This window comes from Physeter macrocephalus, chromosome 4 (genome assembly GCF_002837175.3).
Source record: "Physeter macrocephalus isolate SW-GA chromosome 4, ASM283717v5, whole genome shotgun sequence".
NCBI lineage: Eukaryota > Metazoa > Chordata > Mammalia > Artiodactyla > Physeteridae > Physeter > Physeter macrocephalus.
Genome location: NC_041217.1, coordinates 87,766,956 through 87,783,636, shown reverse-complemented (window position 1 = coordinate 87,783,636; position 16,681 = coordinate 87,766,956). Strand labels below are relative to the sequence as shown.

At 45.0% G+C, this 16,681-nt stretch overlaps 1 protein-coding gene across 3 annotated transcripts; it reads right to left on the bottom strand.

Annotated features, from left to right (window-relative positions):
- Positions 1-1,910: 1,910 nt before the first annotated feature.
- SARS1 (seryl-tRNA synthetase 1) lies at positions 1,911-15,506 on the bottom strand. 3 transcript variants are annotated; one of them, XM_028489041.2, is made up of 11 exons: positions 15,446-15,506; positions 14,122-14,192; positions 11,195-11,275; positions 9,664-9,822; positions 8,588-8,731; positions 7,699-7,854; positions 4,888-5,109; positions 4,174-4,303; positions 3,715-3,872; positions 2,629-2,758; positions 1,911-2,295 (listed from the first exon to the last, which is right to left on the bottom strand). In XM_028489041.2, the coding sequence occupies exons 1-11, from the start codon at positions 15,489-15,491 to the stop codon at positions 2,138-2,140; spliced, it is 1,455 nt and encodes a 484-aa protein (XP_028344842.1). In that variant the 5' UTR covers positions 15,492-15,506; the 3' UTR covers positions 1,911-2,137. The 3 variants fall into 3 exon arrangements, with proteins under 3 accessions (XP_028344842.1, XP_028344843.1, XP_028344844.1); XM_028489042.2 differs by having other exon boundaries at positions 15,467-15,506; XM_028489043.2 differs by lacking the exons at positions 14,122-14,192; positions 15,446-15,506 and adding an exon at positions 12,564-12,669.
- Between the last annotated feature and the right edge of the window lie 1,175 nt (positions 15,507-16,681).

Genomic DNA, 16,681 nt, shown 5'->3' with positions numbered 1-16,681 from the left:
CTCCGTCTTACAAGCCAGCCCACACACTGACCAGCCACAGGGCAGGCTGGCATGGGGAGCTGGGCTGCCAGCAGCACAGTGCAGGAGGCTCTCTGGATAAACAAGCAGGAGTCCAGGTCCCAGGTGCAGCCACGTCCAGAAAACTAGTCGGGTGAGAAGGCGGGTCAGCCTGGGGTGGGGGTAGTGGGAGGGGGTGCAGTGCAGGAGCCAGGCCTGGGCCCCCAGGGGCGCAGAGCCCTAGCTCCTCCTCCTGCAGCACTTTCAGGGCCAGAGAAAAGCAGTGCCTCCTGGTGGAAGGTCACGGGAACCAGCAACCAAGAGGGTAGGAGCGGGGAGCAGAGGAGGCAGCTGTAGTGACCCCTAAGGCTAGATGGGGGTGTGCGGGGCCACTTGAAAGTTTCTAATCCCAGAGCCCAATGAGCTTTTCAAACAGGAAAGAGCGGTGTGTGGTGGTGACCAAAACCAGCCTCCTGCTCACTGTGTAAACTGCCTTTCTTCAAACCAAATAGTTGAGGCTACAGGAATGTGAATCTCATCCTTCCAAGTATATGGGAGCAGCTTGCTCTTTTGCTCTTTTGCCCTGGCTTTGTTATCACAGAGCTGGGGCACTGGCTAGAGTGGAGGTGGGCTGGTGAGCCTGCCTGGGGCAAAAGAGTCACTGTGGTCACCTTTTCAGGTGCCCCAGTTTTGACAGTAGCAAGATTCACAGGATCGGCCCAAGCTCCCAGTGTAAAACCAAGCACATGGCCTCTTTCCTGGGTGCTAATCAAGCTCCAGCAGGCCTGGGGAGGTTGCTGCTTAGGGACTAAGGAAGACGAAATCAAGCTCCTAAGTTACAGGCCAGTTCAGAGTCCTGTTCTCATCCTTCCAAAGAAACACAGCAAGCATCAAGCCCTGCTGAGGAGTCAGGACTCCTGGCTTCCACCCGGCCATGCTTTCTCATCTCCCTTACCCACCTTGTACTCTCTTCCTTATGATGGAAGAGGTATAATCATGTCCCCACCCTCCTGTCTGGGACTGTCACAAAGATAAAAGAGACCATCTATAGGAAGTATTTTAGACTCCTAGGGGAGAAGCACTAAACTAACAGGTGGTGTTATTAAAGTGTTTGTAGACTGCAGATGAAAGGCAGCAGGTAAATAAAGAGCCTAAACATCATCCTCCCCAGAGAAAGGGTGAACTGGCTATTGGGGCAACCGTGGAAGCTCTAGAGAAAGGACTAAAACCTTGTTCCCACTAGCCCCCTGCCCTGTGGGCTATATCGATCCTCTGGAGTTGAGCAACAAGCTGCCAGGCAGTTGGTCTCCCATTTGGGGTTGACTGGAAAGAGAGAAGCAGCTGTGAATAAGGCCCTGCCCCGTGCCCTTGAATCTAGGGGCTTTTCTGGATTAAATGTAGTCTCATCTACCATGATGTCTCACCACCTCCTTCCCTCTCCATGGAGCCTTTCCTAGGGAACAGAAGTGCTATGAAGCTTTTATTGTTTTGGCCACGCTGTGCGGCATGTGGGATCTTAGTTGCCCGACCAGGGATCGCACCTGTGCCCCCTGCAGTGGAAATGCAGACTCTTAACCACTGGACCGCCAGGGAAGTCCTGCTATGAAGCTTTTTATATCAACTCAGGTCTCCAAGCTGGTCCTACCTAACTGCTTTAACAAAGCAGGAGCAAATTTACAAAGGAAGATCCTACCCTTGCCCGGCAAGCCTGTGTGTCTAAGACTCAGTTTTCACTTTCCCCTTGAGCCTTTACTAAATCTACCCCTGCCTTCACCTACCTTCTCAAAGGCTCTCTGCTAAATGGAACAACCTGCCTGATACAGCAGGAAAAGCAGAAGTGAATACAGTTCCAGGGAGAACTGTCAGAGACAGGGTTCAAGCCCTGGGCAGAAGACTGAGGAAGAGTCCTGGCCTCCCTCAGAGGTGCTTTATTACATGGTTTCATCAGTCATTGGTGATTAGATCCTATGCCCAAGCGAGAAGAGGAACACTGCATTGTACAGGGCAGATGGTTCCCCTTTTGGCAATGCAGTCACACGGGGTGGGCGATGGGTGCGTGCTTGGCTTCCCTGCCTGTGGGCAGGCTCTGTGATTGCAGCTAATTGAAATGGAAGCCTGGTAAAGTGGGAGAAAGGAATGTTCAGGAATCAGTGACCTCCATATTCTGCAGCTGGCTTTCCAGGGCAACATCTCTCGCTGCCCCTTTCTTTTTGCTGCCCTCATGCTGCTTCTTCTGCTTCTTCGATGGCTCCTGGTCAATGGGTGCGGGCTTCACAAAGGGGATCAGTTCCTGGAGACCTGAAAGGGAACAGCCAACCAAACAACCCATCATTCCTCAAGAGTCAAAGCCCAGGGACCTCTGGGGAAAGTTCCACAAGACAAAGGCTGGCACTGCTTTCATTTACTCCTTTTTTTCCCAGCCTGAATTTTAGCCGCATTTAAATAGAAGCTCATACTGGCACTGGCTACTTTTCAACCTTGCCCCTTGCAATGCCCAGCACCAGAGGACAGGCAGAGTTTTGGGGGCCGTGTACAAACAAGAAAACTTGGTGCATTCTGAAAGGGGCTTACTATTTAGAAGAGCAGGAAGACAGACAAGAGGAGGAAGATGGGCTGGGTTGGGAGTCTCACCTGGTGGCATGAATTCCTTCAATTTCTCAGGCACGAGGATGCCCTTCTCTGTCTGGTAGTTCTCTAGGATGGCACAGATGGTGCGAGTTGTGGCGCACATCGTGGCATTGAGCATGTGGACGAACTCCACCTGCGAGGAGAGGGTCCCCAGAGGGAGCAGTTACACTCAAGCCCTAGCTGGGCTTACTGATGACCAGGAACTATCCACTCAGCCAGACTCCCCCAGCTGCAACTATCCAAATCCAAATCTAAAATCAGATAAAAAACAGGTTCTACCCATTAATGATCTCTAAACCTTTGAATTCTGTTTGGTATTTATTGCTTATTAGATAACTCCAGGAAGATTCCTCATGTCTCCATGAGTGATAAGTGGTAGGTCCCAGTATTTTGAGGAGAGTTGGGCCCTTTGAGGGAGGGAGGAGACTACTCAATGACCTCTCCTTTTAACCCCTTTCAAGTCCCTGACCTGGAAAAGATTAGGGCCTGAAAATTGGGTTTGAAGAGACAACCTTACAACCCAGACCTTCTTGGGTGAGAGGAGGGAAGACATTGCCTCCAACTTGTTCTGTGTAGACAAGTGGGGATTACTCTTTATCTGGAGTTATGGAAAACAAAGCCAGAAGAGAAAAGCTAGAATTACCTTGTAGAATAGAGCTAGATTCAGGTTTCTATCTAAAAGGACTCAGTCCTAGGGCTTCCCTGGTGGCGCAGTGGTTGCGCATCCGCCTGCCGATGCAGGGGAACCGGGTTCGCGCCCCGGTCTGGGAGGATCCCACATGCCGCGGAGCGGCTGGGCCCGTGAGCCATGGCCGCTGAGCCTGCGCGTCCGGAGCCTGTGCTCCGCAACGGGAGAGGCCACAGCAGAGGGAGGCCCGCATACCACCAAAAAAATAAATAAATAAAAAAAAAATAAAAGGACTCAGTCCTGATTCAGTGAAGTCATTTTCAGATTCCCTTTTTGGTCTAGACTGAGAAGCTCAGATTTTCCCATGACGCTGGGAAATAATGTCCTCCAAGGGCTGAGAAATAAGATGGACCTACTCTGAGCTGAAGGCCCTGCTTCCTGCCTCCCCAGGGGCCATCTACCTTGTCCATCATCTTCTTGGTTTGCCCGTATCGGATTCGGAGCCGGCGAGCCTGATAGTCTGTGCAGTTAGAACAGGAGACTAACTCACGGAAGGCTCCTGAGCCCGGAAACCAGGCCTCCAGGTCAAGCTTCTTACTGGCAGCGTGATTCAAAGAACCTGTAAGGAAAAACCCCTAGAATTCATGAAGGAGGGATGGTATTTCAGAAGGCTAACCTTTAGCAAACCCAAAGAATTCTTTTTTTTTTTTTTTTTTAACCCAAAGAATTCTTTAATTCACATGTTATCCCCAGGAGGGAAATCATGCCAAGATATTCTTATCACCAAGAACTCCCAAGGGAAAAGAGTGTGATATTTTAATTAATGTGGGCAACTAATTAGATTGTAAGCTATTTCTTTGTGTGGCAGCTCAACTGTTCAGGGTGGTGTTTGTGGGATGCAGGAGAGGAAGGCCGATAACCTGAGACAATATTCACGATATGGTAAGGGATCCCCAGAGACTGGTAGAACTCCTCGGCGGTAGTGATCATCTCCTCAAACATCTCCCAGGACTTGTTGTCATGTGGCGATGAGTAGACAAACTGTTCAATCTGCAAAGAGGGACCCAAGGGCACAGTGACAATGGGACGGGGTGAATAAACTGAAGGCTGAAGTGGGAGCTATCCTAGCAATGAAGACCTATTCCTATTCCACTGAGAGTCAGGCGGAGCTGGGGCCCTGGTGAGAGATCGGGGCTGAACTGGACTGGCTGGGGCTGCAGCAAGAACGAATGCTTGTGTAGAGAGCGTCCCACACAACGTGCAGCTACTGTTCTAAGTACTTTCCACGTGGTAACCGGTTTAATCCTCACAGTAGCCTAATGGGGTAGGTACTACTGTTATCTTCCTTTGACAGAGGAGGAAACAGCACAGAGAGGTTAAGCAAATTGTTCAAGGTTACATAGCAGTAAGTGGTAGAGTTGTCCTTAGGACTCAGGCAGCCTGGTTCCAGAGTCCATGCTCTAGCCGCTCCACCATGTGCTTCTCAGGCTTTTCCCTAGAAACGCAGATGGAGGCAACGAGAGGAAAGACTGGAGCTGGGGTGGGCCTGAGCAACACAGATTCTATCTCTTCTATAACAGCCCTGGAGAGAGCGAGAGAAGGGTCCCATCCCTCACCCTGCCCTGCCTACTCACCTTCTCAAACTGATGGACTCGAAAGATGCCACGGGTGTCACGGCCGTGGGAGCCCACCTCCTGGCGAAAGCAGGTGGACAGGCCGGCATACTTGATTGGCAAATCCTCTGGCCGAAGCCACTCGTCCCGGTGGAGAGCAGCAATGGGCTGTTCGGAGGTGGCAATCAGATATTTTTCCTCATAGGTGCTGTCATCAGACTTTTCAGTGCCTTTGCCAATCACCTGTCAGAGAAGGGTAATATTTACCAGTTAAGAGTGAGGGAGTAGGACCTCAGCTCGAGCAAGAAATCACAGAGATCACACAGATCACACAGAGAAGATCTGAGTGATGGGAGGACAAATTTTCTTCAATCCCTGCCCAGGAGTGAGCAGGAGATGCTAAAAAGACATGGGAGGGAATGGGTCAGTCCAAAATGGGGTCCCTACTAGAGATCAAGAAATGCAAATTAAAAGAAGATAGAATACTCTGATACTATTTTTTTTTTCCCTTGGCTTCACCATGCAGCTTGTGGGATCTCGGTTCCCTGACCAGTACCCAGGCCCCCTGCAGTAGAAGCGTGAAGCCCTAACCACTGGACCGCCAGGGAATTCCCTCTGATACTATTTTTACTTTATCTAATAAATGAAATACTTAGAAATGATATATAGTGGCCAGTGATGGCAGGCATGCAATAAAACCTGAGCTGGTAGCAGTATAAATTAATCCACTTGACAAATGTTTGTGAGGCATTTAGTAAGAGCCAAGTCCTTTTTGCCAATGCGGGGCAAAAGGAGACAGTCTCTGCTCTCTTGGTGCTTATGGGTTGATCTAGGGTTGTAATCCTTGAAGAATCATTTCGGTATTCAGCTGAAGAAAGTAATGCAAAAGAAGAAAAAAGCTATAGACAGGACAAAGTTCATTGTAACATTACTTACTGATGGCAAAAAAAAGGAAGCCCCCTAAATATTCAACAGGGGAAGAGCTGGGTAGTCTATATCCATGCCATGTAATATTATGTAACCACTAATAAATGATGGTTATGAAGACCATGTAGTAACACTGAAAAACACTTCTGATATAATATGAAGTAAAAAGGCAATCTATATATATTTTGATTAGAAGTATGAGAAAATGATACATGTATAAAAAAAGCTCCCACAAGAATATTAAAAATGACAATTGTAGTAGGTAATGGGAAAGAAGATGATTTCCCCCCACTAATTCCAAATTTTCTGTCATGTGGTATTACTTTAATTAAAACTAAAAAAAAAAAAAAAAAGAGGGGAGGAAACGTCCTCTGGGCCAGTGTTTGGAAATGTGGAAAACTACCTTTGCTACCTAACAGTGGGAATTTAGCCCCGTATGAGGCTATTCACATACGACGTAAAAACAATAGAGCTTGCGGTCTAATATGGTATAGCCACTAGCCATACATGGCTATTTAAATTCAATTAAAATTTAATTCCTTGGTTTGCATGAGCCACATTTCAACAGCCACATGTGGCTGGTGGCTGCCACACTGGATAGGACAGAAACAAAACATTTCCACTATTGCTGAAAGTTCAGTTGGACAGCACTGCTCTAGAGAATTAATAAACTGAGGTTATTAGGCAAAAAGTGCCAGCCAAAATTCCTCACTATGGAGACCTGTGATTCTCCCTGCCTATGGCTCCAAGAAGCATCTGGATAAGAGATGGAGAATGCTGCAAACACGCGGAGCACCTGCTACCTAATATTTTTCATAATCCTCCATATAAGCTTCTCCCTGGTGTTACCTGCAGAGCATCCTTCTAAAGTTCTGTCAGTGATTATCCATCCAATCTTGGGAGTTGAGATGAGAAAAAAAGGGAAAAGATAAAAACAGGTCTCATCTCATAATGCACATGTTCCTCTCATTAAAAGGAAGAAGAGGAGGACGCCAAGGTTGTACCAATGCTCAGGGTTTGGAGACAGCATTTTGCTTCCCACTGCATCTTGAATTAAAACATACCTTTGAACTCACCAACAGGACCTAGTGGGAAGAAGGTTCTGACTATTAAACTCATCTCTCTACATAAGATAAATCAGATGAGGCCAGGAGCAGTTGTCTAACTACCCGCTACATGGGTTTTGGGAGGAAACAGCTAATGAGAACAAAGTTGTTCCCCCCCTGCCCTGGAACAGGGTTGAAGGAGAGGGACAGGTGAGAAGTGGACTCAGCTGCGATGGGCAGCCGTTAGCAGAGACACTAGAAATTCTGAGTGTTGGGCGTAGACTTCGGGTGGGGGGAGCTACAGCTGATGTAAAGCTGGTTGATTCAGAATGACCTTCTGCACCTCAACTCAAATCCACTGGCTCTCCCCGAGATGGTTCATGGTTGAGAAAGAGCCACAAACTGGAAGCCACATCCATCCAAAGGAAAGTATGTCTCCCCCTGTGGAAGCTTCCAGTCTGGGGTCAGGAGTGGGAGGACACGGGAAGATCAGCCACTTCTACAATTTCTTTTTGTCCAAGCTTAATAATAATATATGGGCTTCTTTTCTAAGCTCATGGTGCTAAAGCATGCTCAATTTAGATAGATCACATAAACTATCTGGGGAAAGATAAAATAGGCTCTATGTCTGCACTGTCCAAATGGTAGCCACCAGCCACATGTGACCATTTAAATTAAAATTCATAAATATTAAAATTTTACCTCCTCAGTTGCACTAGCCGCATTTTAAGTGCTCAATAGCCACAACATAGAACATTTCATCATCGCAGGAAGTTCTGCTGGACAGCACTGCTGTGTCTTTGAAGTTAAACTTCTTACCTTAAGGAGTCATTCTGCCACACTGCCTCAGGCTACTCACCTTATAAAGTTCTTCATCAAACTGGCTGAGCTGTGCCACTTCCTGCATGACCTCCTTCCTCATGAAGAAGGGGGTATAAATGGGAGTGTAGCCCCTACTTCCCAAGGTGCGAAGAGCATACTGGATGAGTGCCTGTTCCAGGAACACCAGGACCCCCTAAAGGAGCAGACACAGCACTGTGTGAGTGGGTTCTGCTGCCATCACGTTCATCTGCCAGCATTTACCCCCAGAGGCAACTGGGGGCACACAGGAGGCCACAAAGACCATGGATCCAACAACTGACTCAAAAGACTCTTTCTTAACAGCCATGCACAGCACATCATCTGAAGAGCATTCCCTGTAAGATACCAATCAAGGGAAAAGGACTGTTCACCCAGGGTGCATGGGAGAGTCCTCTTGTGCTAATTCTTAAAACACTGGACTTATTTGTATACGTAGAACATACCTATATGGACAGTATTTCCAAAACTACCATGTCCTTCTGGAAGGCTTCCCTGACTGCATCTGCCCTCTGCCCAGCTAATCTGGGTGTGTTGCCTCCACCTACCCGTTCCCATAGCACCCTGGGCTACTCACACCAGAGCACTTATCACAGAGGGTTTTTGACTCTTTGTTACTTGTCTGTCCAATTACACAGAGCTCCATAAAGGCATAGACTGTTCTAATTCAGTCAGCAAAACATATATTCATTATGGAGGATCACTCAGTGGCTTTTGTTCTAGGGAATCCTGATAAGCACTCTCCTGCCTTAGAAAGAGAATTGCATCTGATTGCCAGTAAGTCTGTAGTAGAAAGGCGGATTTGTGGGCCTCTTTAAGTGGGTTATGTTTTCTGCACTTTTTTTTCAGTTCTTTCTTTATAACCAACCTCACTGGTTGCCGACTCTTACCTTCAGGAAGTACCCTCGACTCCCAGCCACCACAGCCCCCTTTTCGCCTTCAAAGCCATCTACCATCACCACCAGGTCCACATGAGAGTACTTCTTCCTGACGGTACAATCACCCCAAATCCTCTCTACTTTGTTGTCAGCATCCTAAGGAAACAAGACCAGGAGACAAAGATGCATGAGCTCTGAATTCTATAACCTCCATCCTTCCGAACCCTATTCCAAGAACGACCTAGAGCTTTGTGAAGTCACTGCTTAACTCAAACACTAGGTTTTGGCCCTTGTGTACAGAGACTAGAGAAGGGAATTTGCTAGAGAATCTGCCCTCATTAGAGAAATAATAATTTATAAAGTCCTAGAGGCAATTCTAGCCATGGAACTGAAATCATGATTTTCCAAAAGATCTGTAGTATTCTCCTATACAGGGAAAACCCTTCCCTGGACAATCCGCACTGCCTGGGGTACGGAGGGGAATGCAGATTTTTTTTTTTCCAGGCTCTCATTGGTCCAGGGCCACAAAAGGGCGGGCTCGGGGCCCTGACCTCTTGAGTCGGCCACCCCAGCCCTCAGTGAGTTTAATGTCCGTTCACCAGGGAATGAATGAAAGAGGCACAGATGGGCCCTGCCATGGCTGGGGTGTCAGGGAACAAAGGCTGGGCTCAGAGCAGCTTTGTGCTGGGGAAGCTCCCACTCGGCAGGAAACTTTTATCATGCAGATTTCCCTTCAACCTGCAGCTTCTCAGCAGGGTGTGGGTGAGGGGTGAGGCTGATCTTGCAGATCCCTCCCACGAGACGAGCTGCTACCACGGGCAACACACAGTGGAGGACAGCAGCCTGATTTAGAAGAGATTTCCGTGCCAGGAGTCTCCACCTACCTGCTGTCTCTGCTACTTCCCAATCAGGCGGGGATCTGACTCTTTCAATTCTCAATTGGTGGGCAGAGCGAATACACAAAGAGCCTGCTTCTATTATACAGAGCGTGCCAGACTTTCCCTGTCCTCCTCCCACTCCGCCCCCTTCCCAAAGGAGAGGGGTGACAACGACGCAAGGCAGCCGCTTGCTGTGGCACCGACGCCTACCTCATCATTGCTGATGGGCACAGAGGGGTGCAGAAGGTTCCCAATCTCGCGAAGGTTCTCAAACCGCTCTGCTTCCAGCTTTATCCGCTCTGCATCACACTTCAGGATGGCTTCGTCGATGAGCAGTCGGACTTTTTTGATTTGTGAGACTTTCAGGTTCTGTAGATGAACAAGGCCAAGCCCGTCCAAGGCCACAGCGAGTCAAGGGCAGAGTAGGAAAAAGACTGTTGCCCCAACCTTGTTGGGCTCTAATGATAACTCTTGTGATAGCATTTTAAAAATTGACACTGGAGGCTTTCAAAGAACTGAGATTTATTTCACACAGGGATATATACAGTTTTGCCCGACAAATCCGTTGGCATTTTCTTTCAGGGTGCCTAAGGCAGAGATGGATAAATTCTGGCCACTCCTCTTGTTCCTGTATATCTCAGGAGTGTTAATACCATAGCTTAACTTGCACTTTCTGATATTCCTGATTAAACCAATTCAGCATGCTATTATATACTATATTTAACTGTTCTCTAAGAAGATTATAAATTTATAAGGAGCAAGAGACCTTGTCTTAAGCTCATTTTGTATTCCTTATTGAAGGTGTTTCAAACTGTACTCTGATATCCTGGGGGGACCCTTAGCAGGTAGGGCAGGGCAGGAATAGCACCCCAACCTTGCCCTTCAAGCACAGCAACTCTGCTTTTTTGGGTTTATGCTCTTGCTATTGTTGCAGGGGTTTGTTTTTGTTTTTTTTTTTTAAAGATTTTTTTGATGTGGACCATTTTTAAAGTCTTTATTGAATTTGTTACAATATTCCTTCTGTTTTATGCTTTTTCAGTTTTTTGGCTGTGAGGCATATGGGATCTTAGCTCCCCGACCAGGGATCGAACCCTCACCCTCTGCATTGGAAGGCAAAGTCTTAACCACTGGACCGCCAGGGAAGTCCCTGTGTTGCAGGTTTTTGTTTTTTTTTTTTTTGTGGTTCGTGGGCCTCTCACTGTTGTGGTCTCTCCCGTTGCGGAGCACAGGCTCCGGACGCGCAGGCTCAGCGGCCATGGCTCACGGGCCCAGCCGCTCCGCGGCATGTGGGATCTTCCCGGACTGGGGCACGAACCTGTGTCCCCTGCATTGGCAGGCGGACTCTCAACCACTGCGCCACCACGGAAGCCCTGTGTTGCAGGTTTTAAGAAAGGGTTCAGTGACTAAAAAACTTGAAAATTCCTGCTCTAGGCCCATTGTAGTGAATATTTACTGAATTACAAAAAAATTACTGACTCTGTGGAAATGGAGTTATTAAACCAAACATAGTTCAGTTCCTTTTTTCTCTTCTTCCTACTCTTGACTTTTCCATTCTACCTGTCTCCATCTCTGCTGTCTAATACTCAAGTACTGATATTTACAAGAGTGGATGGGGACATGTCCCAGCAGCAGAAATTCAAGGATGCCACAGTGCTGTGTGGAGCGGAGTGTCAGGACTTGCTTGTCTAGGAACAAAGCTAAAAGAACAGAAATCCCAACCTGAAAAAGGACAATAACTTACAGTTAAAGCGTCTGCAGTGAGGTCATCGAGATTTAATACATCTTCCGGAATGGACTCATCATTTCCCATTGGCTCTTTTTTCTATGGGAAAGAAAAACAAACAAACAACAACAAAACATAACTAATTATACAGGAAAATTTCTGACATAGTTTTATAAGTGTACACCAGTTTTATAAGTGTACACCAAACTAATATATCATATAATTACAGAACTTTCTACATAACTTAGTCTCTAAAAGATGCAATGCATGGGAGAAAAATTAGTGAACTGGAAGCAAGAAGTTAACGTTCCAAGTCCCTGTCCTGACACTTTCTAGCTTTCTGATCCTGGACAGACTGATTAACCAATCCAGGTCAGAGGGTTGACACCATCGGGAACTTGAGAAGAAAAATGTCTGACATGGACATAGAATGTTATGACCCCAAGAATGTATGAAAACACTCAGTGCTGGGTCAGGAGCCAGTGCTGGGCAGACACCTGTGTGTCAATTTGTGAATTCCCATCTACTTACTAAGAACAAACCCAGCCCCTAGGCCTGCAGCTAAGAGGAAAAATGGATGGGATGAGGAATATTAGGAAGCCAAAGAAACACAATTTTTGAGAAAAAAAGCCATGTTTAGAGCAATCAATGCAACTTGGCAAAACAGCAAGGGTATACCCAGGACTAGATTTTTTCCCATTCCAGTTTCTCTCCTCACCCTTCTTCATGATATTCTGCCAAATCATCATTTCTAATCCTTGTCTAGAGCAAGGGAGAAGAGAGTGATTCAAGGAAAATCATCTTTAAAAGCTGGAAAAATCTGACAATATCAGAATGAGTCTTGATAAGAACAGGCATAGACTACTGAGGTAGAAAAAAATGGCCTAAATCTCAAGATGTTCCATTTGGTAGCCAAGATAGCTGAGGCCCTCTTCGTCTCTGATAATCCCTCAGGGCAGCAAATTCAAGTTCTGAGTTCAAGTTCTGGCTCTGCAACTAACTTATGGCACCATTTTAGGCAAGTCCCTGAATTTCCTAGGCCTCTTTACCCTACCCTTTTAATAGGGCTAACAAATATACTACCTACACTCCAGGTTTACAGCAAAGATCAAAACCAAAATGAGACGTATATGAAAGGGTTTTGAATGCTTTCAAGTGCTATACAAATTAAAGCACTGCTAGTACTATCTCAATGGATAGCAAGAGAGAACACTCCTTGCAGGGCCAGCAGTCAAGGGAATCTAAGAACGTTAACGCAAATGAAAATACTCCCATCTTCTTGCTAAGAAAAATACTTGGCTGGCACTATCCGTATATATGCCCCAAAGAACACTCAGGCAGAAGAATACATGGAAATTAACATAATTATGGGGTCGCTGATGTGTACCTGACTTAGCGTCAAGAGTTCCACAGGAAGCAAACTGTATGATTATCATCAATATCAATTTCTACAGCCTGTCACATGCTGAAAGTGTAACAAAATAGTGTTAAAGAGAAGGATACAGAATATCATGAAGGATAAGGTGCTAGAATCCAAGGGAATCTTTTTGTTATGGTCTTTCCAGGTTCAGGTTCCTAAATTTCATAATTTTTTGGTTTATTTTAGAGGTTTACAACTTAAAAATGAGACAGACTGTAGGGTGCATTTAACATGTTTTTTTAAAAAAATGATTAAGAGGCTAAGAGGGTATTTTTGAAGAAAGATTAAAAACTATTCTGGTGGGCTTCCCTGGTGGCTCAGTGGTTGAGAGTCCGCCTGCCGATGCAGGGGACAGGGGTTCATGCCCCGGTCCGGGAGGATCCCACATGCCACGGAGCGGCTGGGCCCGTGAGCCACGGCCACTGAGCCTGCGCGTCTGGAGCCTGTGCTCCACAGAGGGAGAGGCCACAACGGTGAGAGGCACACGTACCGCAAAAAAACAAAAAACTAATCTGGTTACCAAAGTAAAGCTGAGCTGAAACTTAACATTCTTCAAGGACAGGAAGGATATACTGGATGAAGGCCAGTACTACTTGCCATTCACTGTTACTCTCAATTGCTAAATAACTACAATGTTCCAGGCACTGTACCAGGTTTTCTATATTAGAAATTTTCAGTTCTCACAATTGTATTCTAAAGGTTAGTGTTAGAATTGTCATTTCACAGACAAGAAAACTGAGGCTCAGAAGTTAACTTGCCTGAAGTCACATAACCAAGAGTCTAGGATTTGGACTCAATATCTGTGCTCTTTTAAATAAAGAGCACGACTACACTGGGATAAAGAATCTGAAATCTATAACAGGAAAACCTCTCTGGCACTGTAGGTTGAGCTCAAGAAATAATTGGAAAGGATTACTGGTGGAATTCATATTATTAAGAACAGAACAGACAATGAATGACTTGTATGGCAAGAATCTTACAACAGACTGAATGTCTGTGTCCCCCCAAATTCATATGTTGAAACCTAATCCCCAGCGTGATAGTATTTGGAGGCGGAGTCTTTCAGAGGTGATTAGGTCAGGAGGGCAGAGCCCTCATGTATGTAATTAGTGCCCTTATGAAAGAAACACCAGAGAGCTCCCTGCTCCTTCTGCCATGAGGACACAGCAAGAAGACTATCTATTAACCAGGAAGCAGGCTCTCACCAATCTGCTGGTGCCTTGATCTTGGACTTCCCAGCTTGCAGAACTGTGAGAAATAAATTTCTGCTGTTTATAAGCCACTCAGTCCACAGTATTCTGTTACAGCAGCAAGAACGGACTAAAACATACCTGCAGACAGGAGATGGACTCACTGATCCTTGAAAATGCCTCTTAGTTCCCTCCCTGCCTTCCTCCCTTTCTTTTTAAAATAACTTTCCCAGTAGCTCATGGAATTAAACACTATGCTAGAAATTATGAATTAACTAAGAATAAGATTAAATACCTCTGCTCAAGCTCTCAAGGGTATTACTCAGTTCTCTTACCTTCATTTTCTCTCCAATTGTCTTGCTGCATAGGTTCTTCAGCTTGTTCAAGTTGTCTGCCTGAAATCTGCCTGAAGAATAAAGAACCCAATATACCAAAGATAGGCACGTAATTAAGATACCTCGTTCCTAATCTTGGCTCCTTAGGACTGATCTCAGCCCAAGGCCAAAATGCAGGCAGAGCTAAAGGATCTGCCTCACAAAGTTGTGAAATCTTATAGCTTTAGAGCCCAAATTTAGATGGCATATATTGGTGATTACAATAGGATTCCCCAGCATTTGGTGACAATGGAAAGGCCATTCTGGGACTGAAATTAAAAAGTATCATAACCTGGATGATACCACTGTGGACAGAGTAACACATCTGAGAAAACTGGAAAATACTCATGTAACTATAACCTGTTCAATTATCTTAAAATTCATTTAAAGAAACTATGTGGTATGCACCAGGATCTAGAAAAAAGGCAGTCAGTCAAGTTTCTATTCCCATGAACTTGGTTGCTACTTCTCTATGCTAGAAATGGTTAATGTTATTTCCTTTGCTTTGATACAACGCTCATCTGGCAGCCTTGAGAAGAATTCAATTTCTTACACTGTGGTTTCTTTGGGGGAAGACAGTGCACTAATCAGCCTGCATAGGTATTCTGGTCCAAATTAACATCTTGGTATTGTGATTCATCAGTCTAACCTTGATTAGCAAAAGTTGGACCTCCTGAATCTAAGCTTTAGCAACAATATGGTAAAAATTAAGCTTTGGACAGGTAAAATGATGACTAGAGATGGGACAGCGCCTAGACATGGCTATTCTTTAAAGTTTTGCCAAACTTTAACTAAACTAAATTTAAACTAAACTTCAGCACAAACTATATAACTACTTTCTCATTCACTTATTCACACTGATTACAGAGATGGAGAACAGATGAGTGGTTTTACATGTACTCATTTGCATGTGCCTGTAGTTCTGTGTGATATCTCATGTGTAGATCTGTGTAACCACTGCTACACTCAAGATACAGAACTGTTCCATCTCCACAGAGATTCCTTTTGCTATCATCCCTCTGTAGTCCATTACCTTTCCCCTGCCCCGTCTAACCCTTGGCAACCACTAATCTGTTCTCCATCTCTGGAATCAGTGTGAATAAGTGGCTAAAATTAAAAGGACTGCCAATATCAAGGGCAAGGTTGTACAGCAAATGGAGCTCTTATATATTACTGATGGGAGTATCAATTATTACAACCACTTTGGAAAACTATTAGGTAATATCTACTAAACCTAAACATGTGCCTACTCTGTGACCTAGCAATTCCACTCTTAGGTACATACCCAAAAGAAATGAGTGCTTACATCCACCAAAAGACACAATGTTCATAGCACATTATTCATAGTACCCTTAAACTGGTAACAATCTGAAAGTCCATCAATGAAATTGGTTGGTATGTTTACATATATGGAGTACTACACAGCAATGAAAAAAAAGAACCACCGCTACACATAACAACATGGAATAATCTTACAGACATAATTTTGAGAAAGAAGTCACATGCAAAATTATATACTACATAAGTCCATTTATATGAAGTTCAAAATCAGGCAAAAGTCATTTATGGTGATAGAGGACAAAATACTGTATTTTTGAAGAAGGGAAGTGACAGTGAAGGGGCATGAGGGAGCCTCCCTGGAGAACTGCAAATGTCTTATGAATGGTGGTCACATGAAAACTGAATGGTGGTCACATGGGTGTATGGCTTTGTAAAATTCATCAAGCTGCACATTAAGATTTGTGCACTTTACTGAACTTACTGAATACATTACATTTCAATAAGTTTTAAAAGGTTGTGTATAAAAATAATATAAATACCACAACAGAAATATATAAGATAGTACATGGATCATATGTCCTAGGTGTGGCCCTGGACTAGCTGAGACTGGGGTCAAAGGAAGCACTTAGAAAGTTTTTCCAATGATAAGGGCCTGGTTTAAGGCATGTGCAATAGGGTTAAGAGGAAGTAACAACTTCAACTGATAATTCCTGTAGTTAGTGGCAGATTTCAACATACATGGAAATCTACTGACTTTGGAAGTAGTCAAGACAAATGCTTATTATATGCCCAAATGTGTCCTCATTATATTACTCTGAATTAAAAGAAGAAATCACAGTTCGAATCCTTGAAGTTACAAGAGCTGTGGTAAACTCTGATGTGGTGCTCTGACTCCAAGTCATATCAGACTCCTCTGTTCTACACAGAGTCCTAAACCTTGAAGGTCTACAGACAGACAAATGGGTATAGTTTTAATGGAGGGCCTTTTGAAGCTTGCTGTGTCCTCATTCAGGAAACATGGTCTGATTTCTTAATGTGGCTCTGGGTTGCAACTCCTCATTGCAGGTAAGGATAGAAGAACCCGAAACTCTGATCAGAGGTTCAGATGTAAAAGAATCTTGAAACAAAATCTGTCAATGTCCACCTTCAGCAGCCAGCAGTGGGAAAAATCATTAACTCTCCTTAGCTGCAAAGAGAATACTGGTTAGGGATGTCAAGTAGAAAAGAATCAAATCAATAA

Bases quoted from the DNA above. Each gene is read 5' to 3' on its own strand.
- SARS1 (XM_028489041.2), bottom strand. From the start codon at position 15,491: ATGAACATTGTGTCTTTTGGTGGATGTAAGCACTCATTTCTTTTGG. The intron at 11,276-14,121 runs GTAAGAGAACTG...TCTTTCCCATAG, and splicing joins CAATTGGAGAGAAAATGAAG to AAAAAAGAGCCAATGGGAAA. The intron at 8,732-9,663 runs GTAGGCGTCGGT...TTGTTTCCTTAG, and splicing joins TGCCCATCAGCAATGATGAG to GATGCTGACAACAAAGTAGA.